Raw genomic sequence first — 27,330 nt, forward strand, 5'->3', positions numbered from 1 at the left:
TTTCAGGCACTGGGCTAGGCACACAGGAAACAGATTCACCATCTAGACTCCCTGCATACCAACAGAGTTCTAGAAAGGCCCTGAGAATTTATACAGACACCCGGTTCTTAACCTGGAGACATGGGTCCCAGAGAGTCTACCTCTGGACTAATGGGGACCTGTGGACCTCTACATATATGTGTGTTTTTCTGAGGTCAGTAGCTTCTCATATTCTTAGAGGGACCCCTGAGTCAAAAAAGACCCAACCATTTAGTCTACCTGCCCCTGTTTTATACACACACAGACACAGACACACACACACAGACACACCCACCCACACCCACCCACACACACATACCCCCTACCTTGGAGAAACCAAGGCTGGTTTCTCCCAATCCTTTCCTCTTCCTCAAGGCTGGGAGAGGGAAAGGACTCGCCCAAGGTCTCACAGTGAGCTGGGATTGAACTGAATCAGAACCAGGTCCCTTGCCTCTGGTCTAAGAATCTTTTCCTGTCCACGTCAGAGAATCACAGATGTGTGTGTTGGTCTGGGGTCTAGGTAGGGTGGTGTGGCTCATCCAGCTCCTAGGGGAGTGGCGAGTGACCTTTACTTTGGTTCCCAGGCCTTTGGCAATCCTCCTAGGGGTCATGTCCCTTGAGGAAACACTTGATGCTGTAGCAAAAGCCCATCATGCTTCTTGACTTGTTCTCAACCTTGGCTGTGGTAGGATCCCCGGCGAAACCTCCAGGCGTACTCAGCTCCCTGCTTTCTTGGCTGGGATACACTGAGCACTTTTCCTCCGGGTACAGAAGCTCAGCAACTTTTATAGAAAATTTAGAAAAGCCAGACAAGCTTAAGAAGCTTCCACTTGTGTGAAAACAGCTGGCTGGGTTGGAAGTGATGTGTATATATATATTCTTGTATGATTGAATCCCACCTCATGAAAGGTCACAGAAAGTGGTGTATGTGTACTACGAGTATATGCAGAATGTCCCAATCAAGTGTGTGCGTCACATTTCAACAGTAGGATGGGTAGACATCACCTAACATCTGTTTGGGTTTCTCAAGATCACAGATATTCCTCTTAGGTTATTAACTCTCAAAAGGACTTACGTTTTATTGGGATACCTGTATGGGTTTGGGATTGTTAGACAACCTGCTTTCTGTACTTAATATATTGGGAACATATTCTAGGTCATTAAGTGCCCTCCCCGTGTTCCGCCATGGCCCTGTGATGATGGGGTCAGGGTGTGGTTGGTCCTGAGGGGCTGGCTCTGGGCCAGGCTTCTCCCTGAGGTGCGCTTCCCCGTGTCTCTGGATGCAGCTCAGCCCCGGCTCCTCTCCTCTCTGTTCCTCCCACAGCTGCAGAAACTCCTTCTCACCACGTCCTACCCAACCTCGACCTCTGACAGCCAGAAGGAAGGGACCGCCTGGCGCCAGGCAGGCCTCAGGTCCAGAAGTCAGCGGCCTTGGGTCAAGGTATTTCTGCACATGCCCCCAGACCCACCCAGGCCTCTGGGGGTCTCTGGGGAGGGCAGTGTGCACCTTTCCGCTCTTGTTAGAGGCCATCAAGTTCAATCCACTTCCAGCTTCCCTCTTTGCTCATCACACAACCCTTGTCGCTGATATGCTGGGCACTGCTTGAGACCCAGGCCAGTCTGGGGTTCTAGAAAGAGCCTTGGGCTTGTTCATGTGCAGTTGACCCTTGAACAACATGGGTTTGAACTTTATGGGACCACTTACATGTGGATTTTTTTTCAGTAGTAAATACTACAGTACTGCAGGATCCACAGTTGGTTGAATCCACAGATGCAGAGGAACCGTGGCTGCTGAGGGCTGACTGGAAGTCATATGTGAATTTCCCACTGCGCGGCTGGTCTACCCCCCGCAACCCCCACATTGTTCAAGAGTCAACTGTACCTCAGTGTTCCAGGCACTGTGTTAGATGTTGGGTTAGAGCAGGGACGAGGAGGATGTGGCCTGCCCTCAGGAAGCTTATGCTAATGAGGTGACAGAATGAAACATAAGGTCCTCACTGGTACCATGGAGACCATAAGGAGTCTGGATTTCTCTTGGGGGGAGCCATCGGAGGGCTGAAAGCTCTATCTTGAACACCCAGGAGGGAAGCAAGTCCCTTTTCCTCCTTGGGCTCCATCTTCTGAGACTTCCAAGGAGAGGTTTCAGAGGTAATTTCCCAGCGTTCCTGTTACTCAAAGCCTACACCCAGCCCTCCCCTCTTGTCCCCTGACACTGCTGCAGGGGACTGCTGCGGACAATCCCACCCCTCGGGGCAGAATCAAGATGGCATCTTTCTCAGACAGTGGCTCTGTGTAGGAGTCTGTCCCCTGCCTGGGCTCCCCTGGGGGGTGGACCCTGTCCCTGTGCCCCCTCCCTACTTGTCCTTGCTGACCTCCCAGAACAGAGGTCCATCCCTCATGTTCCATTTTGTCAACAGGGCAGCAGCTAAGCTCCTTCCTGAGCCAGCCTGCCCTCTGGAGTGCCAGGGGGCACACCAGGGGCGTGAGACACCCTTGATAGCCAGTCTAGCCCCAGCAAAGAGACATTTGCACTGGGAGCAAAGCCCCTGTGTGGACCAGTGGGGGCAGATAAGGCTGGAGACAGCGGTCGGGTGGGGCTACATTGCAGAGCACCCCTGACCAGGGGGCCTCCCCTTTACCCCACGGGTACTGGGAAGATATTGAATTGTTCTTTTTCTTTTTTTAACAGCTTTATGGAGGTGCCACTTATATACCATAAAAGGCACCTGTTTTAAAAGTATGATTCAGTGATCTTTAGTAAATTTACAGAGTCGTGCAGCCATGACCACAATCCAGTTTTAGAACATTTCCATCATCCCAGGAAGATCCCCAGTGTCCCTGTTTACAGTTAATCCCTGTTCCCACGCCCAGCCCCAGGCAACCACTAATGTACTTCCTGGCGCTCTCTCTGAAGGCTCCGCGCAGGGGAGTAGGGTATTCAGAGCAGGGCTTTGGCAGTAAATCTAGAAAAAGGCGAAATCCATAGCTAGGAGACCTGTTAGGAGGCTGGCCATTCCTTCATTCCTCATCCCCTGAGCACTGTTAAGTGCCAGGCTCTGTGCTGGAAGCTGGGGATGAAGTGGTGAAACCTGGCAATTCTGACGATCCAGGTGAGACACGCTGGGCCTGGCCAGTGGCTGCAGGGGTGGGCAGCCGGGAGAAGCAGTGTGGGTCTCCTCCCTCACTCTGGCCTCTTTTCCTCTCCAGATGAACAGCATCCAAGACAGAAAGGCCCACATGATGCAGTCTCAGACCCGGAGTTGCACGGAGCTGCATAAGCACCTCACCTCGGTGCCGTCCTGCCCCCGGGCTAAAGCCCGCTCCCCTGATAGGGTCCTCCAGCCACCACCCCTGAGTCCCTGGGTCCCTGCCAAGGAGGATGAGGAGGCGGGTGAGGACTGCCCGAGTCCCCAGCCGGCTCCAGCCTCTCCCTGGGACTCCCCAGCACCGGGCAGGGCAGACCCCGGCGCCCAGGTTTCCCAGGAGGACACGCAGGCCATGGTGCAGCTCATTCGCTACATGCACACCTACTGCCTTCCCCAGAGGAAGCTGCCCGCACAGGCCCCAGAGCCAGCCCCCCAGCCCTGCAGCAGCCCCGCCAAGCAGGTCAGACCCCGGCCTCGGTGCCAGCACCCTTCCAAAGCCACCTGGGCTGAGTTCTCCATCCTAAGGGAGCTTCTGGCTCAAGATATCCTCTGTGATGTCAGCAAACCCTACCGCCTGGCCACGCCTGTCTACGCCTCCCTCACACCCCGGGCCCGGCCCAGGCCCAAAGACAGCCAGGCCTCTGCGGGCCACCCCTCCCCCGTGGAGGAGGTGCGGGTTGCGGCTTCACCCCAGAGCTCGGGGCCTAGACCCAGCCTGCGCCCGCTGCGGCTGCAGGTGAAAGGGCACATCAGCCGGTTGGCCAGGCTGCAGCCTGAGGAGGAAGATGAGGAAGAGGAGGAGGAAGAAGAAGAAAAAGAGGAAGAGGAGGAAGAGGAGTGGGGCCGGAAAAGGCCGGGCCGGGGCCTGCCGGGGACCAAGCTGGGGAGGAAGCAGGAGAGCTCCGTGTGCCCCGTGCGGCGTTCCAGGAGACTGAACCCGGAGCTGGGCCCCTGGCTGACGTTCACCGATGAGCCAATGGTTCCCGCGGAGCCCCAAGGGGCTCTGCCCTCGCTGCGCCTGGCCCCTGAGGCCTACGACGTGGAGGGGGAGCTGGGCAGCCCCGCGGACGAGGACAGTGGCCAAGACCAGCAGCTCCGACGGGGACCCCAGATCCCAGCTCTGGAGAGCCCCTGTGAGAGCGGGTGTGGGGACACCGACGAGGACCCCAGTTGTCTGCAGCTCTCTTCTGGAGGTAGTCGGAGTCGGTGGTCCGAGAGAGGGGGCAGGGCTGGGGTGTGGCAGACCCCACTGCCCGGGAGCCAGGAGCCCTGGGTTGGGCAAATCCCTCTCCCTCTCTGGCTCTCAGCTTCCCTTCCTATACAGTAGGCTAGTTGGGCAGATCTTCAGGAACCTCCTTCACATCTCTGAGTTTCTCATCATGCATGGGCCAGGCGTCCTTAATGAACGAGCAGCAAGATGCCTGCCTTCTTGGGGCTTGTGTTTCAGTGGGGGAGACAGGCAGTCAAAAAGTGAGCAAGAAAGGAAAAGTGATTACAAATTGTGATAAGTGCTCTAAAGAAGACTTCCTGGGTAGCAATGTGATGGAGGGTGTGAGTCTATAAATTCAGCTCCACAATGAAGTGGCATTTTAAATGGTAACAGTAGTGGGGATAATAATACAGCAGTTATCTGTTATGCACTCGCTATGCCAGGCTTGGTCTAAGACTTAACACGGATTATCCCCATTGATCCTCACAGGAAGCCCGTGTGGTGGGTGCTGTTATAATTCCCATTTTAAGACACAGAAACAAAGGCACAGAGATAGCTAATGGTCGGTTCAGCTAGTTAGTCCTGCATCTGTCTGGGGCAGAGCCCGCAGCCACTGGCCTTGGAAGCTGGAATGCTTCACCATTGTGCTACACCGATTGGCCAGAAGGGGTCGCCCTGGTGCCCATCAACTCGGCAGAATCAGTAGATCCGCCAGCTGTTAATGTTGCTGAGTCTGGGGGAATGAGGGTGGATTTGAGTTGTTCCTGCCAGTCCCTAAAAGTGGCAGAGGCTTTTGGGTCACGTGTCTGAAAGAAGCTGTGCTTGGTACCGATGAAGTTCAGAGGGAAACATCTGCTAGCCATGCCATGTTGGGGAAAATCTTATTTTTTTCTTTTTTGTCTTCTTTTCAGACTCTCCCAGGTGCCTCATGCTGGCCTTGTCGCAAAGGTAGATTTTTAGAAATTGTTGATTTATGACTCCAGGAGACCTTATCTGGTTGGGTGTAGGGTGGTTCATCGGCCCCTGAGCCTGGTCCTGTCCCCACACCCCTGCCCTCATTGCCATATGGGACTCTCAGGATCTGGGCTCCCTTGGAAGGGAGTTTGTTTTTAGAAGCATGCCCAGGGGAAAGATGGAGAATTTCATGGGGAAAAGTTGACAATGCTGTGTGGCTTTGGGCAAGTGTCTTCTCCTCTCTGGGCCTCAGGTGTTCCGTCATAAAATAAGGAGGCTGACAATGCTTGTCCTGTCTCCACCTCCCTCAAGTCTCTCCCGTGTCTCCTAAAAGAGCTGTACAGCTTTGAATTCCTCCAACAACCAGGAGAGAGCTCCCCAGAAAATTCTCCCCAGGCCTCACTTTCATGGGCAGCAGAGCCAGGGTCTGGCACAATGTCCCCTTGCCTTCCTGCCATGCTCGGGGAGGTGGAGCCTGCTGCTGACTGACTTCTTTCCTTCCTGTGCTCCCCAGCCCCACTGGCGACCCTCCTTTTGGCAAGAAGAGCTTCGAGCAGACCTTGACGGTGGAGCTCTGTGGCACGGCAGGTGAGCCAGGGGCTCAGCTGGTGGGGTGCCCTTGGGGACGCAGCCCCTAGGGCAGTTAGGGAGTACCCCATCAAGTCTTCCTTGCCACCGCTGCACAGGCTACGCCGGGTCTTGAGCTACACATTGAGGGCGTTATAAGGAGAGTCAGGGCCCAGGCTCAGCTGTTTAGCTGCCAACAGTTGGCACATGACCTGACATAAAAAGAGACACGTGTCTTCCCCTGAAGGAGCCCACAGTCTTATGTGGGCGACAGACTCACACCATGACAAGTACTGTTTGATATGCGCTTGTTCCAAAGACCATGCAAGAGCTCTGGGAGCACAGAGGAAGGGGAAGAGTGAGGAGGGGCAGGATGTGGCCTGAGAAGATTCACAAAGTACCCAGAGCAGCAGGCATTTGAGCTGGGCTTGCAGGATGCATAGAAGTTGGAGAGACAAAAAAAAAAGGGAAGGGTGTCCCCGGCCGCAGAATTGGCATGAGCAGAGGCACAGAGGAGCGGCAGTATAGGTGCATCAGAGGAGACTGGCCACCCGGTGTTGCTCTGTGGCAGAACTGGGGGGTCAGGCAAACACAACCACCAAAGGCTGAGAGGAATGCCAGGCCAAAGGGGTTCGCCTAGATCCTGTGGGCTTCAGGAGCACCAGAAAGGAAGAGCTCTCTGGCTGATGCCTGGGGGACGGTGGAGTCCAAGGTCAATTGCAGGACCACTAAGGTCACTGTGGTGGTCAAATCCAGGTGGGAGATTTTACCTATGGTGCCTGCCCCCTCTGCATCCTGGGAGACTTCAGAGGCATTTGGAACGACCAGTTGGGAGGGCTTGTGGAATGATTGGATGTGGAGCATGAAGAGAGATCTTGGATGATCTGGAGGCTTTGGCTACCATTGCCAGACTACAGAAGGGATGGCAAATGGCTTTCATCACATGCCAGCTCTGAAAAATTATTGATGGACTGTGTGAGAAGGAGTCCCAGGCTACGTCCAGGCTCAGTCAGCAGTGCAGTGATCGATTAGTGATTCCTGCCATCCATTGGATCTGGGGAGTGGTGGCACATATGCTACTTCTCTGCCATCCCAAACTAGGGTTTCAGTGTTCCTTGGAGAAGTGATCTGTCTCTGCCTCACATGTGTTTCCTCTTGCTTGGGTAGGACTCACTCCGCCCACCACGCCTCCGTACAAGCCCACAGAGGAAGACCCCTTCAAGCCAGACATCAAGCACAGCCCAGGCAAAGACATAGCTCCCACCCCGGAGGTTCCCCAGCTCGGGGCCGCCGCAGAGGCTGCCCACAAGCTGCCAAAGAAGCACCCAGAGCGGAGCGAGCTCCTGTCCCACCTGCGGCATGCCACAGCCCAGCCAGCCTCCCAGGCCGGTCAGAAGCGCCCCTTCTCCTGTTCCTTTGGAGACCACGACTACTGCCAGGTGCTCAAGCCCGACGGCGCCCTGCAGAGGAAGGTGCTGAGGTCCTGGGAGCCATCTGGGGTCCACCTCGAGGACTGGCCCCAGCAAGGTGCCCCGCGGGCTGAGGCACAGGCCTCCGGCAGGGAGGAAGGTGGGAGCTGTGATGTCGGTGCCCCCACCAAGGACAGTACGCTGCTGAGAGACCACGAGATCCGCGCCAGCCTCACCAAGCACTTTGGCCTCCTGGAGACAGCCTTGGAGGATGAAGACCTGGCCTCCTGCAAGAGCCCCGAGTACGACACCGTCTTTGAGGACAGCAGCAGCAGTGGCGAGAGCAACTTCCTCCTAGAGGAGGACGACGAGGAGGACGACGAGGAAGAGGACTCAGGGGTCAGTCCCCCTTGCTCTGACCACTGCCCCTACCAGAGCCCACCAAGCAAGGCCAGTCGACAGCTCTGTTCCCGCAGCCGCTCCAGCTCTGGCTCTTCGTCCTGCCGCTCCCGGTCACCAGCCACACGAAGGACCTTCAGGTATGGATAGACGGGTGGCCTCAGGACGGATGGTGGACCACTGAGGACCCCCCAGTTTCAGGGGTGTCAGGGGAGAGAGGAGCCCTGAAACTGGGGCTGCGTCCCCCTGTGTGGTCAGCGTCCTGGTCGGAGGCCCTGGAGGTGGACTCCTTGGGGAGCTGTGGGCAAGTCCTGTATCCAAGCAAAGCCTGCTGTGTGGCAGTCAGGAGTGGCCCAAATCTCCTGGCCTCGGGGGAGGAAGAAAACCCACTTTCTGGCCTATTGTGGCCTGATATCTAAATGAACTTGCCCCTTATTCATCTGTTTCTGTTTTTATATTTGTAAAACGGATAGGTTTTTGTGTAAACATACACAGTTAACCCTTGAACAAGGCGAGGGTTAGGGGCACCAATCCTCCCTACAGTCAAAAATCCCGTGTAATTTATAGTCGGCCCTCCTTATCCGAGGTTCCTTCGTATCCGCAGATTCAACAACTGCCGACAGTGTAGTGCTGTAGTATTTACTGTCGAAAGAAATCCCAATGTAAGTGGATCCACGGAGTTCACATCCATGTTGTTCAAGGGTCAATATACCCACACAGTGTAATACCTATGTGATGTTTCCATGTGAAAGAAAGATTAGCATAATTCTAATCTATGTTCCAAAAAAAAAAAAAAAATACCGGGATTTAAAGCAGTGATAAGGTTCATTCCCATTTCTCAGTGCTGCTGAGTTGCACAGTGTCTTCCGGCAGTCAGCTGTCCCGTGGGAGCTCTTTTACCTTCGCACAGGGATGATGTGTCATGGCCCTGTTTGCTCGTACCATCTTTGCTCACTGAACTGGACTGTAGAAGGAGCTGGTCCAGAATTCTGTGGGGGGCTGGGCAGAAAGAATGGAAGTTTGGCATATTTTGGTGGAGATAGATTGCTTCTCTCCCTGCTCACAGCAGGACCTGGCTCTTCCTGGGGGAGGCCTGAGGAGGGTGGGTGCAGGTCCCAAACCCTCTGCCCGAGATGCACGCGAGTGACCACCAGATGGTGCTCTTGGGTCCAGAGCAGTGCAGAGTCACCAGGAGGCCTTGTTACCACGCAGATGGCAGGGCCCCACCTCCTGAGTGTCTGGTTTTGTAGGTCTGGGGGTGGAGGTGGAGAATTTGCATTTCTAACAAGTTCCCAGGGAATGATGACGTTGCCAGAGTGCCATGCTCTGAGAAGCAGAATTCAGGTACTAGAAAGATACCTTTTCTTAGGAAAATTCCGCTTTATATTTCCTTATCTATACCAGTAGCTCTTAACTGAAAATCTGATTAAAAGCAAAGCCTCCTTTCCCCATTAGAATGAGCATAGACGTCTAACTGAGCATTCAATTTTAGGGGATTTGTGGACTCCCCAGACACTAACGTGCTGAAGCCCTGAACTATCTGTCACTCGAAATGAACTTATTTTGAGCAATTTCTCTAAAAGCCCTTCTACGTAATAAGCCAGGACGATCAGTCAGAGCCATCTTCTGTCAGACCTCTCTGAGCCCTCCTTCCAGCTCCATTCTCCTTTCTCCAAGGGTTGCTGTGAGCCAGCCCACCTGTGTTCTCATTAGGCGGTTTCCTCTGCAGCATCTGCTCAGAAGCTACTACGGTTCTTGTCCTGTTGAAGCGCATCCCCCAAGGCAGGAGCTGGCGTTTCTCGGCCTCCTTCCCCTCCTGAACTGTTCAGGGCCTGTACGCATGGGCTTGTCTGCAAAGAGTTGGGGGCCTCTCTCAAAACCCCCATGGATTCTCCTTTTCCTCTTCTCCCTTTTGGGCCAAGTTCAGGGCTGGCTTTCTCTGCCACTGGAGAAAGTTAATTGGTTAACTTGGTTCCTGCTCAGCTGCCTGGCAGAGCTTGGTGGCTGGTAAACCTGATAAACTAGTCATCAGTCTTCTCCAGACCAGCATTTCTTTACCTGTGCTTCTGCTACCAAACAACAGTCAACAGGAAGCACTTTGAGCTGGTTTAACAAGGCTTCCAGTCACTCTCAGCTCTTCATGGGGGGAGGCTGCCAATTCCATTGCAAATGGATCATGGTACTATTATTGTATAGTACTTTAAAGTTTGCAAGTCACATCCCTTTCTTTTACCCTATGTGAGCTTCACAGATGCACTTGGAGGGTGCGTCTGCCTCTTATCCCCATTTTATAGATGAGGAAGCTGAGGCTCAAAGACGTTCAATAGAAAAATATAGCCAGCAAGTATCGAGCCGTTCCTGGGCTAAGCATTTATGGGCATGTTCTGATTTGATCCTCCCAAATGGCCTAGGAGGCAAATACAATTGATTCTCCCTAGTTCACAGGTGAAGAACTGGAGCTGAGGTGGCTTAAGTAGCCAGCCCAGGGTCACCAGCAGGGAGGTGGTAGAGTCAGCATTGGAGCGCTCTCTGACTCCGGAGCCCCTGCTCTCATCCTCTGCTTTATTCCCTAGGACGCAGACAGCGTGTGGCAGAGTTGGGACTCACCCACGCCCCACATGCCTTGCTCCTTCCACTCCAGCAGCCTGGCCCTCAGGAGGAGAGGGCCGTGTGCAGACAGTCAGGAGGGCACAGGCGTGCGGCACCCAGGAGCCTCTCAGGCTGTGCATCTGGGCTGACTGGCCCGCTGGCCCCCAGGACCTGGGGGCTGTGATGGCTGCTGGGGTTGCTGCTTGGTCAGGCTCCAACCACTGGAGGGAGAGCAGTGCGTCTGGAATCAGCAGACCTCCCACTAGCTCTGGCTTCCTTACTTTTTAGCTTTGCGCGAATTTCATACTGAACCTGCGCCTCAGGGTTGTCATCTGGAAAGTGGGGAAACATGAGACCTCAGAGGATGGTTTTTCTTTCATCAGGTCAAATACCATAATGAAGCGAGAGGGCCTTTCCACCCCCGTTGGCACAGAAAGGTTCACAAGGGTTATGATTAGCAAGGTGGTGGTTCTCAGTGATCTCATCCCAGAAGCTGGCAGGAGGTATGTGTCGGTCACGTGTTCAGACCCACAGGCGACCCCGGGCGGTCACCGCTGAGGGGGAAAGCCGGGCTCCCTCAGGAGGGCCTTCTCATAGTTCTGCCCTCACGAACGAGTCCGAAAGAAGCGGAGGAAGCATCCCTTGCCTCCTGAGCAAGTCCTTCCCCCGTCCCCCTGTGGTTCCTGCCGAGAGTGAGTGCCTCTGCTTTGCTTGTTCACTGACAGATGTGAGAGCAGAGGGTCGTGTTCAGACAGAACGCCAAGTGTCCGGCACACCAGGAAGCGGCGGGAAAAGGCCATTGTAAGTGAAACGGGGCCCCAGAGCCCAGAGTGAATGGGGATGTGCAGGGGCGTCAGGAAGTGCTAGGGCTTCGTAGACCTGAAGCCCTTTGAGATCATCTGTGGCCTGCAGGAGATGGTGATATTTCTCTCATTTAAAAAAGCACAGGGGTCACCAAAGGGCATCAAAGGTGGCACCGTGCAAAATGCAGCCAAGGGACTGGCTGGGAGGCGTGCAGTTGGTGAGCATGTAGGGCTCAGCATCAGAGGCTTGACAGGGCCCGGGGGGCAGGCGGTGATGGGGGAGCAGAGCCGGCCCTGCTTCCACTTCCGTGTGACCGTCAGTTGCTCCCCAGCTTCCCCGAGCCTCAGTTTACTCATCTGTACACAGGGTCCCCCGGTGCGATCGGGGCTAAGGGACCAAGAGAGACTGCCCCTTCCTCCTGATCCGTCTCCCTAATCTTCTCCCAGAGTTAGTCCAGAGGCCAGGCTGTGCCTGGTGGACCCACTGCAAAGCACCCCGTAGGGAAAATTCATCAGGAAGCTGCAGTGAGGAGCTGGACTCACCTCCTCCATATCACTTAGAAAGGAGGGAAGGGAAAGTAAGACAGAAGCACGAACAGACAGACAGACTCTCACTGGATTGTCCACCTCCCCCCCAGCAGGATGCTTCAGGGAAGGGAACACATGAGGTATGCACACCCCAGAGGTACGCATGCCGCTGTCTCGAAGCAGGTACTTAAAACCACGTGGAGCGCCTTCTCGGAATCCATGTGTGACCATTCAGCAGTTGTGACGTGCCCTGTTCTAGGCGCTGGATGACAAGAGTGAACGAGACAAACAAGGTCCCCACTTCCCGTGGTTGGGCCAGAAGGGAGAGAGAGACAACAGACTCGTAAACAAAGCAATAAACACTGTAATTACAGATTGGGAGGTGCACTATGAAGTTAATCACGTCATGACTAAAATGTCTGCAACAGTCGTGTTTTGACTGGTGGGGCGGATGTATTTATATGGTCGTCTGGGAGGGGCATCTTCAAGGAGCTGGGCCCCAAGGGATGAAAGGAGCCAATGAAGCAAAGATTCTGGAAGACAGTGGGGCAGAGGCAGGAAAGAGCCTTGTGAATTCAAGGTGCCGGAGGAGGCTGGGGGAGGACATTGCTACACGCAGCTGAACCTAGGCCATCCTAGGGAACCTGCACAGTTCCTGTGACCGTACAGCAGCGCCCTGCTGTGGACTGCGGGCCTGTGCTTTCCTCCCTGCCCTCAGTGGCGCAGAAGGGGATGGCTGGAGAATCACAGGCCTTAACCTGTTCCGGAGAGAGCCCATCTAAACCAGAACCTGGTGATTTTGCCCACAGGAGCACAGCTGGGGTTTCTCCAGCAAATCAAAGCCGCTCTTCCGATAGCTGTGGCTTTAACTTCCAATCACAGACGGTAGAGGAGGAGGGGAGGTTCCAGCTGGGCTTCCCCGCCCCCGTCCCCCTGCTGGGCAGTTCTAGGGGCCTGGCACCAAGCTCACCTGAAGGTCACCTCTTGGTCACGTGTCTACACAGTACCCTGGCAAAACCACAGATAATGGTGGCTCCAAGCCCTATGCCCCTGTCCCGTTGCTTTTCTCCCAGCCCACTCTAACCCGTAGCCACCTGGCCCCCAGTGCTCGTCCATTACCATCCTCGGACCTCCCCCACTACCAGAAAAAGTCAGACTCAAAAATACAGAAGCTACTCAGTGTGCAGTTACATCAACAGTGATGGCTCCCTCTCCCGTCTCCACCCAGTCTCTGCTCATTCCCTTCAAGTAAACAGCTGCTTCCTTTGGGGCCACTTCCCCATCCGATGCTAAACAGCCCCCTCCTCTCACAAGGCAGGTCCTCTGGGTTAGCGACCGTCGTTGTCCTCTCTCTGACTCCAGCCCCAGCTGGTGTCGCTTGCTTAGCCAGGTGATGTGGACTGGGGACGAGGACTCCACGGGAGCCCGCCACCAAGGGGGCTCCAGGAAGCCAGGCAATGATGACGGGCCCCTCTGTGTCCCCCTCGGGCAGGGTGAAGGCCGCGTGGTGTACGTTCGAAATCTCTCCAGTGACATGAGCTCCCGTGAACTGAAGAGGCGCTTCGAGGTGTTTGGCGAGATTGTGGAGTGCCAGGTGCTCACGAGAAGCAAGAGGTGAGTCAGGCTCTCGCAGAGGAGGGGAGTGGAGGGCACAGAGGTTCCAGTTCAGGTCTGGAAGCATAAAAGATGCCTGAGAAGATTTGCAGAACAAATCTACCGCCAGCGCAGGGGAAGGAAGGACCGGTAACCATCACGCAACCCGGTAATAGCAGGGAACATGTACTGATAATTTGCTAAAGTGTGAGCCAATTTCCATGCATTCTTTTACTTAACTTTCCAACTTGCCTGTGACATATGCACTCTTACTCTTTCTATTGCTCTCCTTTCTGGGGAGCGCAGACAAGTTAACTGAACAGCTACCTAGTGGCAGAGCCAGATCTGCAGCCCGTGTGTCAGCTTCTGGTTTTCCATCCTAGACCCTGGTACATGGCTGCAAAAAGCTCCTGGTGGCTGAAGGCACGCTTGCATTGCAGTCTTACTTTGCTGCAAGCCCCATGCTGCTCCATCCCTCTGTTCCTCTGCAGCTGCGGCCCAGGTGTCTCACTCACCTGGGGAAGCAGTGTTTCATCTGTCAGGGGATCTGCAAGAATAGGTTGCATATAAATGCACAACTTAGATGTCAAAGCTTTGTCGGTTTTGAAATAATTCTAAAGTATCTCCCATTATACTTGCAAACTAAGTTATTAAGTTTTAAAAATTCTAATTTAATAATAATTTTTAAAAACTTCAGCGAGAAAATAGTTTCTGCATAAGAATCATTACACATCTCACATCCCTTAGGGTGGCTACAGAAAATAACAAGTGTTGGTGAGGATGTGGAGAAATTAGAACCTTGCGCACTATGGGTGGGAATATAAAAGGTGCAGCCACTGTGGAAAACGGTATGGAGATTCCTTAAAAAATTAAACATAGAATTACCATTTTATCCAGCAATTCCTCTTCTGGGTATATAATCAAAAGAATTGAAAGGAAGATCTTGAAGAGATATTTGTACATCCATGTTCATAGCACCATTATTCACAATAGCCAAGAGGTGAAAACAACCCAAGTGTCCGTTGACAGATGAATGGATAAACAAAATGTATATGCATGCAATGGAATATTAGTCAGTCTTAAAGAAGGATGGGTATCAATCCTGTCACATGCTACAGCATAGATGAACCTTGAGGACATTATGCTGTGAAATAAGCCAGTCACAAAAAGACACATACTCTGTGATTCCACTTACATGAGGGATCTAAAGTAGTCAAATTCATAGAAACAGAAAGTAGAATGGTGGTGGCCAGGGGCTGGGAAGAGGGGTATAGGGAGTTGTTGTTTAATGGGTACAGAGTTTGTTTTGCAAGATGAAAAAGTTCCGGAGATCCGTCACACAAACTTAACACAACTGGACCGTACACTTCAAGATGGTAAATTTTATGTTATGTGTTTTTATCACAATTTTTTTAAAAAGTCATTACACAAATAGAACTAAGTTCTGTGCAATCTTCAGGATGTCAAATGAAGATAACCTGTAAAAACAAAGCAATCAAATTAATCTCTAAGGAGACGGGTCAATTTGTTAAGATTTAAAAAGCATGCATGAGTCTCAGACTAAATTAAAGAATCAGAAGGGTCCCAACTTCGGCCTGGTTCTGAGAGGTGTCAGGAAATGTGATACAGCTGAGTGTTTACAAGGCATCTGCTGTCACTAGGCCTGTGCTGAGTAGCAGGAGGGTCCACAGGGTCGCTGTCCGTGAGGAATCTGTCTGGCAGATGGGTAGGTCGGGATTCGTCCTCTTGTTGTGTGTGGAACTGATGAGTCGGGTAGGACTGACTTTAGGTCCCCCTCACCTCAGCATCCTTCTCAGGCAGGCTTCCCTCCTGGTAGCAAAGTGGCTGCCTCCAGCTCTAAGTTTGTCCCCTACTCGGGGAAGCAGGAATCTCCCTCACGGTTCCAGCAAAGACGTGGGATGGAGTCTTTGGGGTTCTGCTTTGGCTGACAGGTTCATCCTTGAACAAATCACTGTGGCCAAGGAGGGCCACTGTTGTGTGACTTACCCTGGCGCCCTGAGCCCAGCTGGGCACAGGGCGCTGTTGTCAGAGGAGGGGGAGTGGAGGCTGAGCGGGCAGGCACGACGCGTCTCCCATGAAGGATGAGATGCGTACGGAGTACCTTTGATCTTAGCGAAGGTGAAGGCCAAGTTAGCAGCCAAGGAAGGGCTGGCTGAGGCTGGCTTTGAAGGGTGCGGGACGGGTAGGGTGGGGGCATAGGTGTGGCAAATCCTAGAAAATGGGAATCCTGAGGGAAATAGAGGGGAGTGTGAAGAGGATCAGCTTTCATGGCGGGAGGCCTGAGTTTACTTCTCTGCTCTGCCACCTGTCTTTGGGCAAATTCTGAACTCAGAGCCTGTTTCCTCACCCCAGAGCGGGGAGATGACAACAGCCCCCACATCACAGGGGGGACTGAAGAGCGTGTGGGGCGATGGGTGGTGGCCAGCCCCGGGCAAACATGCAGTAAATTGCCTGCTCTTACTATTACTCCATCGTGGAGGTCAGCCCCGTGACTGTCACTGTGTCTATCGAGGGGCCACGCGAGAGTCATCGCGGCTTTCCGCTCCTCACCTAGTGGCGGGTGGTCTGACGGTGCCTACCGAGCTGGCCCAGTGACGCACTCCCTTTGTCCTCTTCCCCCCAGAGGCGAGAAGTATGGCTTCATCACCTACCGGTGTTCTGAGCACGCCGCCCTCTCTCTGAGGAACGGCGCTGCCCTGCGGAAGCGCAGCGAGCCCTCCTTCCAGCTGAGCTACGGGGGGCTCCGGCACTTCTGCTGGCCCCGCTACACTGACTATGGTGAGTACGTAGGCCCCGCACGTCCCAGTCAGACCCAAAACGTCAGGGGCAGTGACCTCCTTTATTGAAACCTAAAGCCCCCTCTGGACACGGCTCCCACACCCAGACTCCCCTGTGCTGGTGAGTATAACTTGGCAGCCACTTGGCCCGGAGGCGGGCCTCTGGTGCATCTTGTCCTGTGCCAGGACTGCTACCAAAGAGATGAAACCTCTCGTGGCCTCTTGGAAGGTCCAATCTCGTGTTCACAGCCACCTGGCAGAACCCTGGCTACCGTCTCTCTGACCTCACAGGGCCAGTAGCTGACCTTCCCCCTTGAGGGGCATCCACGGCAGCCCCGACAGGCAGCAGCCTTGTCCATTAATGGGCCGCAGTGAAACTGTTGTCACCATGCCTAGCCATCTGGGGACAAGTCAATGAAGAAGGACAAAGTACCATTTAGGGGCGAGTTCTTTGTAGGGGAGAGTCTGATGCAGCCTCCAGAGTGCAGGGCTGAGTGTCAGGAGACTCCAGAGGTTCCTGGCCAGGCAGTGCTCCTGACTGCATGTCCCCCGTGGGGACCCAGTTCCCTGGCCATGCGCTGAGGGATTCATAGTTTCATTGGCTGCCTTATGTGACCTCCGCACTGGTTTCCTAATGGGCAAGAAACTGTTAAGGGAAGTAGAATTAGAGGCTTTTGGAGCTGGAAAGGAGCTCTGGGGGACTCTGCTTCAGGCCTCCCCATCCTACAACCAGGGTGGCCGAGGCCCTGAGACACTGCTCACACGGCAGAGGTGTCGCAGCAGGAGGGCAGAGCTGCTGCCCGCTGCCCGGTGCTCTCCGAGGCCTCGGGCCACATCCGCTCTGTGGTGCTGACCCCGGCGGCAGATTTTCTGGTCCGCTGGCCTTTCTGAGCTGCTCGCTGCCTTCCCCTCTCACTGACTCCTCCACCCCCACCCAGATTCTAATTCAGAAGAGGCCCTGCCTGCGTCAGTGAAAACCAAGTACGAAGCCATGGATTTTGACAGCTTACTGAAGGAGGCCCAGCAGAGCCTGCACTGATAACAGCCTTAACCTTCGAGGAATACCTCAATACCTCAGACAAGGCCCTTCCAATATGTTTACGTTTTCAAAGAAATTAAGTATATGAGAAGGAGAGAGAGCGAGTGCGTGAGAGAGAGAGAGAGAGAGAGAGAGAGAGACTTGGAACTGCTGTCCTTTTAAAACAAACAAAAAAATCAATGTTTACATTGAACAAAGCTGCTTCTGTCTGTGAGTTTCCATGGTATTGACGTTCCACTGCCACATTAGTGTCCTCGCTTCTGACGGGTTGTCCCGGGTGCGCTTCAGACGTTGAGTCCGTCACCCACCTCCCCTTCCTCCCCGACCGACGTCCCCTCGTAGACGTGCAGCTGTGTTCACCATACCATTTCTTGTCTGTAGTGTGTGATGATGAAATTGTTACTTGTGAATAGAATCAGGATTATAAACTCATTTTTAATTGAAGAAAAAAAAAGTATATCCTTAATGTATTTATGGCTCAGATGTACTGTGCCTGGGATTATTGTATTGCTTCCTTGATTTTTTAACTATGCACTGTCGTGAGGTGTTTGCCACTGAGCTGCACTGCTCCCTTTGCCAGAATGCCCCAGAGGTGCTGGGTGGCCAGAAGCCTGGCCACCGGGGAGGTGTGGCATGCAGCCACAGCTAGGAGGAATGGAGAGAGGTTTCTGGGCCTCTTCCGCTGAGCGCTGCCTTGTCTCTCATTGAGCAAGTTTGGGTCCATTTACAATCAGAGCCCTCATCTGGTGTCCAGCTCACGCTTAGAATTTGTGCCTGGCCGTGAATGCTCAGATCCTTGCGGACCTTGGAAGGAAGGTGGGGTGAGCTGCGTTATTCCTGTTTTCCAGGCAGTGCCCCAAGAGGCGAAATGACTTGCCCAGGGTCCCACGACCAGTGAAACTACAGAGGAACAGCCCAGCCCGGGCCTATCCTAGGGTAAAGAGGCAAAGTTGCAAAGACTGGTAGAGGTGGGTTCAGCTAAAAAGGACAACAGGCTAGACGCTTCCAGGCTCATTTTGTGGGGTAAGTCAATGGCTGCCTCATCAGCATGGGCCAAGTTTAGGCTCTGGCACCAGTCTTGATCCAAGGGGTCCTGTGGTTTGCTTACACCTGTGGACATGCCATCAGAGCTTCAGTGACACACCTGGGGTGACACAGAGAGGCAACCTGGGAGCGGTCATTCATCCTTTTTGGGCCAGTCACCAGCCCGTCCTCCTTCAGCTTGACTTCCCTTTTCTTCACCTGTAAAGTTGTTTTGGTGGCATGGGGCAGGGAGAGCAGGAGGGAGACATGAGGGATGGGGATGGACAAGACAATCTCCAAGCTCCTCTCCGACTTAGAAAACGTTCATTGGGCTCTACTTTAAAATTTGTGTTCTTGAGTGATGTCAAAGCCATGTCCAGCTTGGATGTTCTGCAGGTGCCTTGGGGGCCGTTTGTGAGGGAGAGCATGGCCAGGCAGGGTAAGAGTGCATTGCTTCCGCTTCAGACAGAGCGGCTCCAACTTGGTCTCTTTCACACATCAGGGTTCCTCGGGAAATTTTTGTGTTTAAAAGAAAAACAAAGAAAAAAGGTCCTGCTGCTTAAAAAAAGTTTGAACTTGACTCATTTAACTAAACGAGGTGATTTAATCTATTATTAATGCCAGGCCTAGTTCTTTGGGAATTGGTAGTTATGGGGTTTTGGTTTGTTTGTTTGTTTTTAAGATTATAAAATACCTCAGTAGGTTAACTGGGCCGATGAACATCTCCTGAGAGGTGAGCATACTCCAAGCCCACAGAGCAGGTTGGAGGAGACAGGTGTTAGAGGAACAGGGAATTTGAGTTCCTGTGTATCAAGTCACTTAACCTCTCTGGGCCTCAATTGTCTTTTCTGTGTAATGGGCTGAGGGGGAGAATTAGGCAAGCTGATCTCTAAGGTCCTTGCCCGGTCTGATAGTCTTAGCTTCTCCTAAGGTGGTATCTAGCAAATACATGGCATATGGGCCACTACTCCCATGTCCTCGGCCAGTAGCAGACATAACTAATCAACCACAGTACTCATGTTCTTTGAGCTTGGTCATGCTATTAGAATCCTCAACACAGTGTTCCAAGCAGCCATTACTAACTGATCAGAGTTTAACCTGTTTAACCTTCTGGTCTAATCTTTGAATGGTTTCTGTTATACAGAACTATATGGTGGCTGGGTTTCATGCTGGCCCATCCCTGATCTATGAGAGAAAATTCCCCTAAAGCCCCTCCTTGGCACAGGACTCCCAATACTACTCCGACACAATCCCACTTGGGGATGGGGGCCAAGTGGAATAGTGGGCAGGAACATGTTTGGGGAAGGCAGGGTTTATGAGGATGGACCAAAAGGGGACTTTGCATAGCATGGACCTGCACATTCTAAATTCCTTTTATAGCTGTTCACTGCCTAGCATACAGTAGGCATACAATAAATGGTTATGGAATAGAATGGAATGGAATAGAATTTAAATCCACCGACGCCTCCCCTAAGTCCTGATTTGCACCAAGGAGTAAACTGAGATTTCATCCTGTGGAAAAAGTAGGAAGGAACTCTACATTCAGAGTCTGGAGAACTGGGTTGAGTCCTGGCTCTGCCACAAACTATCTTTGTGACTTTGATAAGTCACAGAGTCCCTTCCTCTCCCTGAGCCTTGGTGTGCCAGAAGGAGTCGGACTAGATGATCTCTAAGCCCCTCCTAATTGCTTCTTCCTTGATTGCACTAGCCTAGAGATTCTACCGTGAGAATATGGTACCTTAGGGTAAAGAAATGAAGATTTTTAGTGAAAGACAAGTCTGTCCCCTCTTCTGGGTCAGCTGAAGCTGCCCTTTCACTTCAGATTAATACAAGGCACTTGAAGGTAGTTAGACATTGGCTCTTGAGTGTAGTACTGGGACGTGATATGCCTGAGGTCGGGGCTGGGGCCCGCTGATGGGAGAGGGTGCCTGCCAAAGGCATCAAGAAGCTTCTTCTCTCCATCCCGTACATAAAAGGCTGCAAGTTCTAAAATTGACCAACCCTGCAGACAACCTCCATCCGGAAGACTCATTCGGTGCTCTGTTATTATTTACCAAGGAGACTCCAGGGTCTCTCCAGGACAACTAGTCAACCTTGGTCTCTTTCCCACCAAATTAAGGAGTAACCCAGAGGGAGCAGCTGCCATTGGCAACCATCTCATTGTAGCTCTGTCCTAGTATTTGCTCTTGATCATGTTTACATGTGATTGCCATAAAAGCTTACAGTAGACCGTGTTGGTAGCCACCCACGCAAGGCAGGTTGTACTGTCCATCTCTGTGCCGTGCTGGTGTTTTCCAAATATGTCCGATCTAAACGCTAAGTGGAATTCTTCCATCTCCTTCCTCAGTCGGTACAGGCTGAATCAGAATCCTCACTCCTGGGGGCTCTGGTTACCGAAGGAAAATGCATCAAAGAGGTAAAGAATATGAGTGGATGGAGTGCAGCTACGGCGGTGACCCCCTTCCCCCCATCATACCTTGCCCCCCAACCAGAACACTGCTTTGAGACACAAAGCACCAGTCAGGTGTCTGCATCTGCTGTGAATTCTCACAGCCTTGTGTGTCAAATGTGCCCAGGAGAGAGGCAGGGCTTCAGGGGTTCCAGGGCGGGAAGAGGAAGGGAGGAATGCTCTAAGCTGCAAAGACTCGGTACCCAGGTCCTGATGTGGGAAGAGATGCAATAAGAAATCTTTCTCGCCTAAAGCCTGTGCTTGTTGATGTTTGGAGAGCGATTTCTTCTAGGTGTATGCAATATACATACTGAGGGGGCAGGGAAGGCATGACAGTGCAGCCCTTCTGCAGGGATGGCTTGGAACCCTATCCCAGGCCTTAGGTTCAGTTGAAATGACAGCTGAGCCTGCAGCTTGAGAGATGGGACATCCCAGCTGTGAAGCAGAATCAACCCCAAAGGATTTGTTGATCTGACTCACTGAGTCAAAACTGCAGTATTTCCTTACCATTTGAGATTTAGCATTTATCCTCAGATATGACCAAGGAAAGAAATTGAATGTACAGTAGCAAATAAAGTGAATCTAATGGTTTCAATGGCCAAAGAAGAGGGATCCTTCCCATTGGGGCAGAAGGAAACCAGTTTGTGCTTACGTGCAATATGTTTAAGCTGGTCCCCAAGTCCCTCAGACATTTGCACACATAGATGGGCTCCAGGGCTGTCTGCCGAGTCCAGGGGTATGGGGTAAGTGGAGGGAGAGCTTGGGAGCTGGGAAACCCTCATGCATAGCGATGCCCTTGGCCCAAAACAGACGTGAGGTGGAGGGCCCCTGGGAGCCGGCTGTAGAATGTCCAGGAAAGTAGGCAGAAGCTAACTTTGCATTGAACCAATAAAAGCACTTTGAGAAAACCACAGCACTCAGCCTGGCTCCGTGTTTCTACACTGGCGAATATGGATCTCCTTGGGCTGTGTGAGGCATTCTCCTAGGGATTGGAACAGGGGATCAGGAGAGGGGCTGCTGAGGGAAGAGCGAGCAGACATGCCTTCCTAGACATCAGCCACAGGAGAGCCCATTCTAGGGCCAGCCCTTTGCTGGCCTCTTTGTTGGAGGCCCTAAAAATGGAGTGGTGCTTTTCTATCTTGGTACCTATTTCTGTAAAAAAAAAAAAAAAAAAAGAAAACAGCACAGCCGATTGAAATGGGTTTGCAGAGCAAGTCATTTATCTATAAGCCATCTCAAAGTGAGAAACCCAGAGTTTCTTACTTGCTATGTGGTCTTGGGCCACTGTTTCCTCATTTACAAATGGGAATATTGGATGGAATGAGCACTAAAGTAAGTCCCTTTCACCTCTGATAGACTCAGATTCCCATCCTGGAGCATCGGGAATCCATCACTAACCCACGAAACCAATTCCATTCTCTGACTGCCCAGCTCACATTCAAGGTGAGAGTTCTCTGCAAGGTAACCAACCTGCGGTGGATTCAGACCCACACGGTCCTGGCCGAGTTACCTTATACGAGGAGGCCAGCTCCCCAGGACAGATCTAAGCCATAGTTTCTGGTGGGGTGGTGAGAAGTAAACCCCAGCTTGGCTAGGTGGCGACGTCGAGTCTCACATGAGCCTCGACATTGTCCCCGCCGAACAGCTTTCAGTCCGAATGTTGTGACCACTTGGCTGTTTCTCTCTTGCTCGCAGGCAATACTAGCAATACACTTGTTTTTTCAAAACAGCTTAACTTAGGATCTTTTCACACATTTCTTTCAAATGATCGTAAAACATATGGGGCAACAGGAGGCATGGATCACACTGCATATGTTTAGGGCAACTTTTGTTTTTTGTTTCATTATAGCAGCGGTGACTGAGGCTTCAAGATTGGGGGACAGATTTTTAGGTACTGCATTTCATCAGAATGCCTTGCACATTCAGAAGCAGCACAGAAATCCAACTGCCCGAACTGGGGGCTCGGAAAATAGGGTTTTGTAGGTTGTCAGTCCCTGGGCTGTGCAACAATGCCTCAAAGACATGTTTTATAGCCAGAACCCCCTCTCTGCTGTACGTTTTGTCAAAGGATCCTCCAAGCCTCCTTTTTCACTTTGCCAGCCTTGCTCATGGGTGACTTTTGAAGGGACTGGTCATCTTCCACCTCAGCACTTTGCCTTATCAACGTCTAGGCGCCATCTAGTGGCCAAAGACTGTATCTACCAGCTACCCAGATGGAAGGCAAATAAATCCTTTTGGCCACCTTGCTGTCCAACACCAACTTTGGGAATGAAATGCAAGGTCATGAGCAAACTGTCTGTGTGTTTAGAGCACAGTGTAACACCAGTCAGAAGCCCCAGAAGCAGCCACGCAGACTGAGAAGTAATACACTAGCTATCCTGTTGGCAGCAGAGACAGGAGTGAACCCTGTGCCCAGGTGCCCAGGAGGGGTTTACTGTAACTGCAATACTGGCAGCGCAGCTGCTGACCTTGTTAAGTGAACCTCTGCTCTGTGCCCCCCACTGGACCCTCGGGACAAGCAAAGAGGTTGAGTGTGAGGATTCTGTGGGGGGCCTGGCCATGGCCTTTGGTGTGGTCCACCGAATAGCCAAATAGATTTTTTTGTTTGTTTGTTTTTGTATTTAAAAATCTTGTCAAATGTTTTTGTGTTAGGAATAAAAAGTCATAAACTACTCCCAACTTTGTTTCTGGAGGAATGTTCTGATTCCAATGGAAAGAGGTTGGAAATCTCAAGGGGTGTGCGGTCAGAGTGGTCAGTGGACCAGGGAAGTGGACCACTTGGATTTCCAAATGGTTTCTGGGGAAGGTGACCATCCAGAAGTCTGGCTCAGTGCAGTCTGCTCCGGAAGTTCACACCCACCCCCTTCACCTACTTGTGCCATGGTATTAGCATTGGTTTGGAACATCTGCTTCTTCCAGAGGCAGCTGCTAATGTTGAAACCAACACAAGATTCCTCTCCCCATCCCCAGGTTTCTAAAGAAACAGTGTCTGTAGCTAGCCTTAATCGACTGGGCAAGGTGGTCCCTATGGTCCCTTCCAGCATTTCCAAATATTGGACTCAAATCCTTTTCTCTTAGTGTGACCATGCAGCCTAGAGAATTCTGAGCAATAGGAAGCCAGGGCTTTCCCTGGCTGTGTGACAGGGTCAAACCAGGGAATGGCTAACCTTGTGAGGTTTGGGCATCCCCAGGGGTACTACTGTAGGGGGCATTATTTATTAGGAAGCTCAACAAGGTAACTACAGCCTGGGGTGCGTGAGTGCAAGGTTGTGTGTGTGTGTGTGTGTGTATGCATGTGTGCACGCCTGTGTTTGTGTGTATGTGTGGAATTACATTGATGCATTTCTTGAGAAAGGTGCAAGAATTTCACCTACACAGAGGGACACATCTGCTTTGTTATTTATAATAGAAAGCTAAAATTTAATTTTTTAAAGGACACTGCTGATGATTGAGAATCAAGTTTTTAGTTTTGCTATTTTTTTTAATTGGTAGAGGATTTTTTATATATTTTTTCCATTTTGTTGGGTTGTGTCCTTATTTATATAAATACATTATCCGTGAGGGCAAGGAAGAAACTTCTTTGCTTTTAATTATTGTGGTTGTCATCGTCCCCATTTTATTTCTGGTGTGGTTTATCTGTCTTACCTTCCAAATGAGAAAATGTTTTCCTGTCTTTGTACATTGTCAGATTCTATAGTTTCATAGATAATTTAACCAAATTGCTCTATGTATTATTATTCCGTGAGTATAAAGTTCTATTTTAACGTCTGTAAATACTTCAGAACTGGCTTCTTTTCTCAAACTCCCACTGTGGAGTTATTGTTTACATCACAAAAACTGTAGAATCTCTATGCTCATGTACTGTAAATAGTGAAGTGATCTGCTTATAAATAAACTTAACAAATACACTATGGAGATTAAAAAGAAAATACCACCCACAGCCCTGCCCAGGTGTGTCTTTCTTTATTGGTCCTACGTGCTCGTTGAGGGTCGCACCGGCTACTAACTGGGGAAAGGATTCTAGTTGCAGTGTCATCTCTCAGAGAAGACCCCAGTCCAGGTGTGCCCCTCACGCCAAAACTCTCCGAGCTCACTAGTCCTTTCTTCATAGCACTTTTTGTGGATCATGATGAACCATTCAGACTTGCCTCACATAACATTGTTGCATTCTGGCTTCTTGCCAGTGTGACTTTTATAAAGCTATATATACCACCTTCTGAACGAGGACTCCCTTGTTTTGGTATATCCGCTTTTTCACACAAGCACACTAAATATATGTGCTAAAAGAGATATTTTGACATTTTGGTTTCAGACAAAGACACTCACCAATTGACCACTATGAAACGGTTTCTGGTCGGAGGATATGGAAAACTTGAATTGTGTGCCATATTTGGGTGAACTTGAAACATTTTCCTTTGCTCACTTACTCCCAGTGAGAGCAGTGAAGAGTGGCATCTTCCAAGACTTTCCGTCTTGGATGTGTGTGCTATTGCTGCGGAGTTGTCCTGTGTTGGGCCGAGATGGCCAGGCCTTAACACCTGGCATGGATCAGTCACTGGGTGCAGGCCACCACCCTTGGGCAACTGTCTCCCTGCGGATGAGGTCATCCCCGAAGGGGCTGGCACCGAGGGCTGTCTGCTGACAGCGCTCATCACTGCTGGGAACACAAGTCTTCAGTAAAGGGTCTGTGAAACTCATCACAGCATCTGCCACAGCTGGATATTAGGGGTTCGTGTGTTGCATGTGATAAGGATGTGGTTATGTTAGAAAACGCCCATATGTCTTTAAAGATGTATAATGGAGGAGTAAACGGTATGTCTGGAATTTGCTTTTAAACATTTCAGCTAAGAGAAAAATGAAAAAGAAATATAAAAGGACAGACGAAGCAAATGTGGCAAAACTCTCGATATTAGAATCTGGGTGATGGGTAGGTGGGGATTCATTGTGCAGTTCTCTACTTCTGAGGATGATTGCAAATTTGTGTACTATAAAATGAAAGTATAAGAACAAAAATGATTCTAGGTAAGCAGGTGAGTCTGGCGCTAATGTTTAACTGAGTCTATGAAAGGCAAAATGTTGGTTGTAGCTCAATAAAAAGTGCTCACAACCGAAAAGAGCCTTGAAAGCCACTAGGGAAGATGTAAACTAAATTCTTCTTCAGTCTTCATACCCTATAACTCTGACTTCTCAAGCAGGTGCATGGTTTCCCACTGGCTGGGGTACCCTCCTCCAGTGAAGGGTGGGGCCGGTCTGGGCGTGGATCCCCGCTTGCACTACTGGACACAGCAGGACTTGGATGCAGGCGCGCCTCCACCTGAGCCTGGTTTTCCCCCGGGCTGATTTCCTGCGGCTGCTGCAATCAGACAAGAAAGAGAACACACCAGATGAGAAGAGGCTGCGGCGGGCTTTCCCTTTGACCTGGTTTGGACCAAGAGTTGCAAACTCAAGGGCTTTCAGAGGCCCTATGTCTACCACTTGATTACTGGAATCTGTCCTACACTGGTTGGGGGCAGTCAGGGAACCCTTGCTGGGAGCCTCAATCTTGGGAACCAGGCTCTGCTACTGCTCACAGTGTGACCTGGCCATGACACTTCACCTCTGCAGGCCTCAGTGCTCTCATACGTGGAATGGGGACAGCTAGGTCGTGGGGAGGCCTGAAGAGGTCCACGTGTGTGAGGCTTTGCGGCCCCGCCAGGCACGCCATGAGAGCTCAGTGTGTGTGGGGTAGGGGCTCCCCGTCCTCCCCCTTCCACAAACCTTGGTTGGCTGCCTGCCCTTTCTGCTTCTCCTCCTCCTGCATCTTCATCTTGGCTTCATACTCGTCAGCGAGCACTTTCCACTCCTTGCGGTTGTTGGTGATCCCATCCAGCATGGGAGTGATCTCCTCGTGGAACCGGGAGAATTCCTGGAAGAGAGAGACAGAGCCTCTGGCGCAGGAGTCGAGCCCTGGGGTCCGGGTTCCAGGTGGAGCACAGTGGGTCGTGTCTGCACTGGAATGAGCTGCCCGGGCACGTTGCAGCTTCCATCCCCAGCGGCGTGTGTGACGACACTGCAGGGCTTCTGGCCACAAGGTCCCGTGCCTCTCCTGCTTGAAACCCTCCTGGGGCACTCCCCGGTTTTCAGGATGAAGCGCAAGCTCCTTCACAAGGCTTTCAAGCTCTCCAGATCCAGTGCTCTTCCCCTTCACCAACTTGAACCCTCCGGACATTCCAAATCTGTCAGTTTCTGTGGGCTTCATACCAGCTCTTGCCTTTGCTGGAACACTCTAACTTATCCCTTCTTTTCCCTTGAGGCCTCCACTTAGACATCACTTCCTCAGGGAAGCCTCTTCTGATCCCCAAGGTAAGTCAGGTCCTCTATTAGCAGCTCCCCAAACCTTCTCTTCCTACATCTCACTTCGCTGTAATGACTCCCTTTGCCAGTCTTCCCCTGGAGCTGTGAGCTGGAGAGGGCAGGGACATCTCTGCTCATTCACTGGGGTGGCCTTGGCCTAGTACAGGGTCTGGGGCACAAAGACAGTCAATATTTGCTGAGTGAAATCGGGATAGGAAGAGGATTCTTAAGGTCTCTTAGCTCTAAGAATAAAAATAAAGCCTTTGAGCACAGCACATGACAGTTTATGAAGTGCTTTATCTCCTTTGATCCTCAGAAACGCCTGCGAGGTGGGAAAATGAGACTCATTACTCCTAGATTTTTAGATGAAGAAATGGAGATGCAGATTGGTGGAGATTTGCACAAGGTAAGAATGGCAAATCCAGGATCTACTGTGGAGTTCAGCCAGAGCCAGCTGTGCTCAGAGCTGCCT

The 27,330-nt window shown here is 51.7% G+C and overlaps 2 protein-coding genes across 3 annotated transcripts in view; one reads left to right on the top strand and one right to left on the bottom strand.

Moving 5' to 3' along the window:
* The window catches only part of PPARGC1B (PPARG coactivator 1 beta), a 104,637-nt gene extending 87,208 nt beyond the window's left edge, over nucleotides 1–17,429 (top strand). The window contains exons 4-12 of the mRNA XM_068534547.1: nucleotides 1,343–1,459; nucleotides 3,226–4,357; nucleotides 5,286–5,322; nucleotides 5,843–5,916; nucleotides 7,063–7,843; nucleotides 11,018–11,093; nucleotides 13,116–13,237; nucleotides 15,861–16,015; nucleotides 16,953–17,429. Coding sequence (XP_068390648.1) covers nucleotides 1,343–1,459; nucleotides 3,226–4,357; nucleotides 5,286–5,322; nucleotides 5,843–5,916; nucleotides 7,063–7,843; nucleotides 11,018–11,093; nucleotides 13,116–13,237; nucleotides 15,861–16,015; nucleotides 16,953–17,053 — 2,595 coding nt within the window. The 3' untranslated portion in view covers nucleotides 17,054–17,429. The remainder of the gene's footprint in view (nucleotides 1–1,342; nucleotides 1,460–3,225; nucleotides 4,358–5,285; nucleotides 5,323–5,842; nucleotides 5,917–7,062; nucleotides 7,844–11,017; nucleotides 11,094–13,115; nucleotides 13,238–15,860; nucleotides 16,016–16,952) is intronic.
* An 8,369-nt stretch (nucleotides 17,430–25,798) lies between these two features.
* PDE6A (phosphodiesterase 6A) overlaps nucleotides 25,799–27,330 on the bottom strand; it is a 65,558-nt gene continuing 64,026 nt past the window's right edge. For both annotated transcript variants that reach the window (XM_068534549.1, XM_068534548.1), the window contains 2 exons: nucleotides 26,283–26,430; nucleotides 25,799–25,878 (listed from right to left, as the gene is read on the bottom strand). In XM_068534549.1, the coding sequence (XP_068390650.1) occupies nucleotides 25,799–25,878; nucleotides 26,283–26,430 (228 nt within the window). The remainder of the gene's footprint in view (nucleotides 25,879–26,282; nucleotides 26,431–27,330) is intronic.

This window comes from Eschrichtius robustus, chromosome 2, assembly GCF_028021215.1.
Source record: "Eschrichtius robustus isolate mEscRob2 chromosome 2, mEscRob2.pri, whole genome shotgun sequence".
NCBI classification, from domain to species: domain Eukaryota; kingdom Metazoa; phylum Chordata; class Mammalia; order Artiodactyla; family Eschrichtiidae; genus Eschrichtius; species Eschrichtius robustus.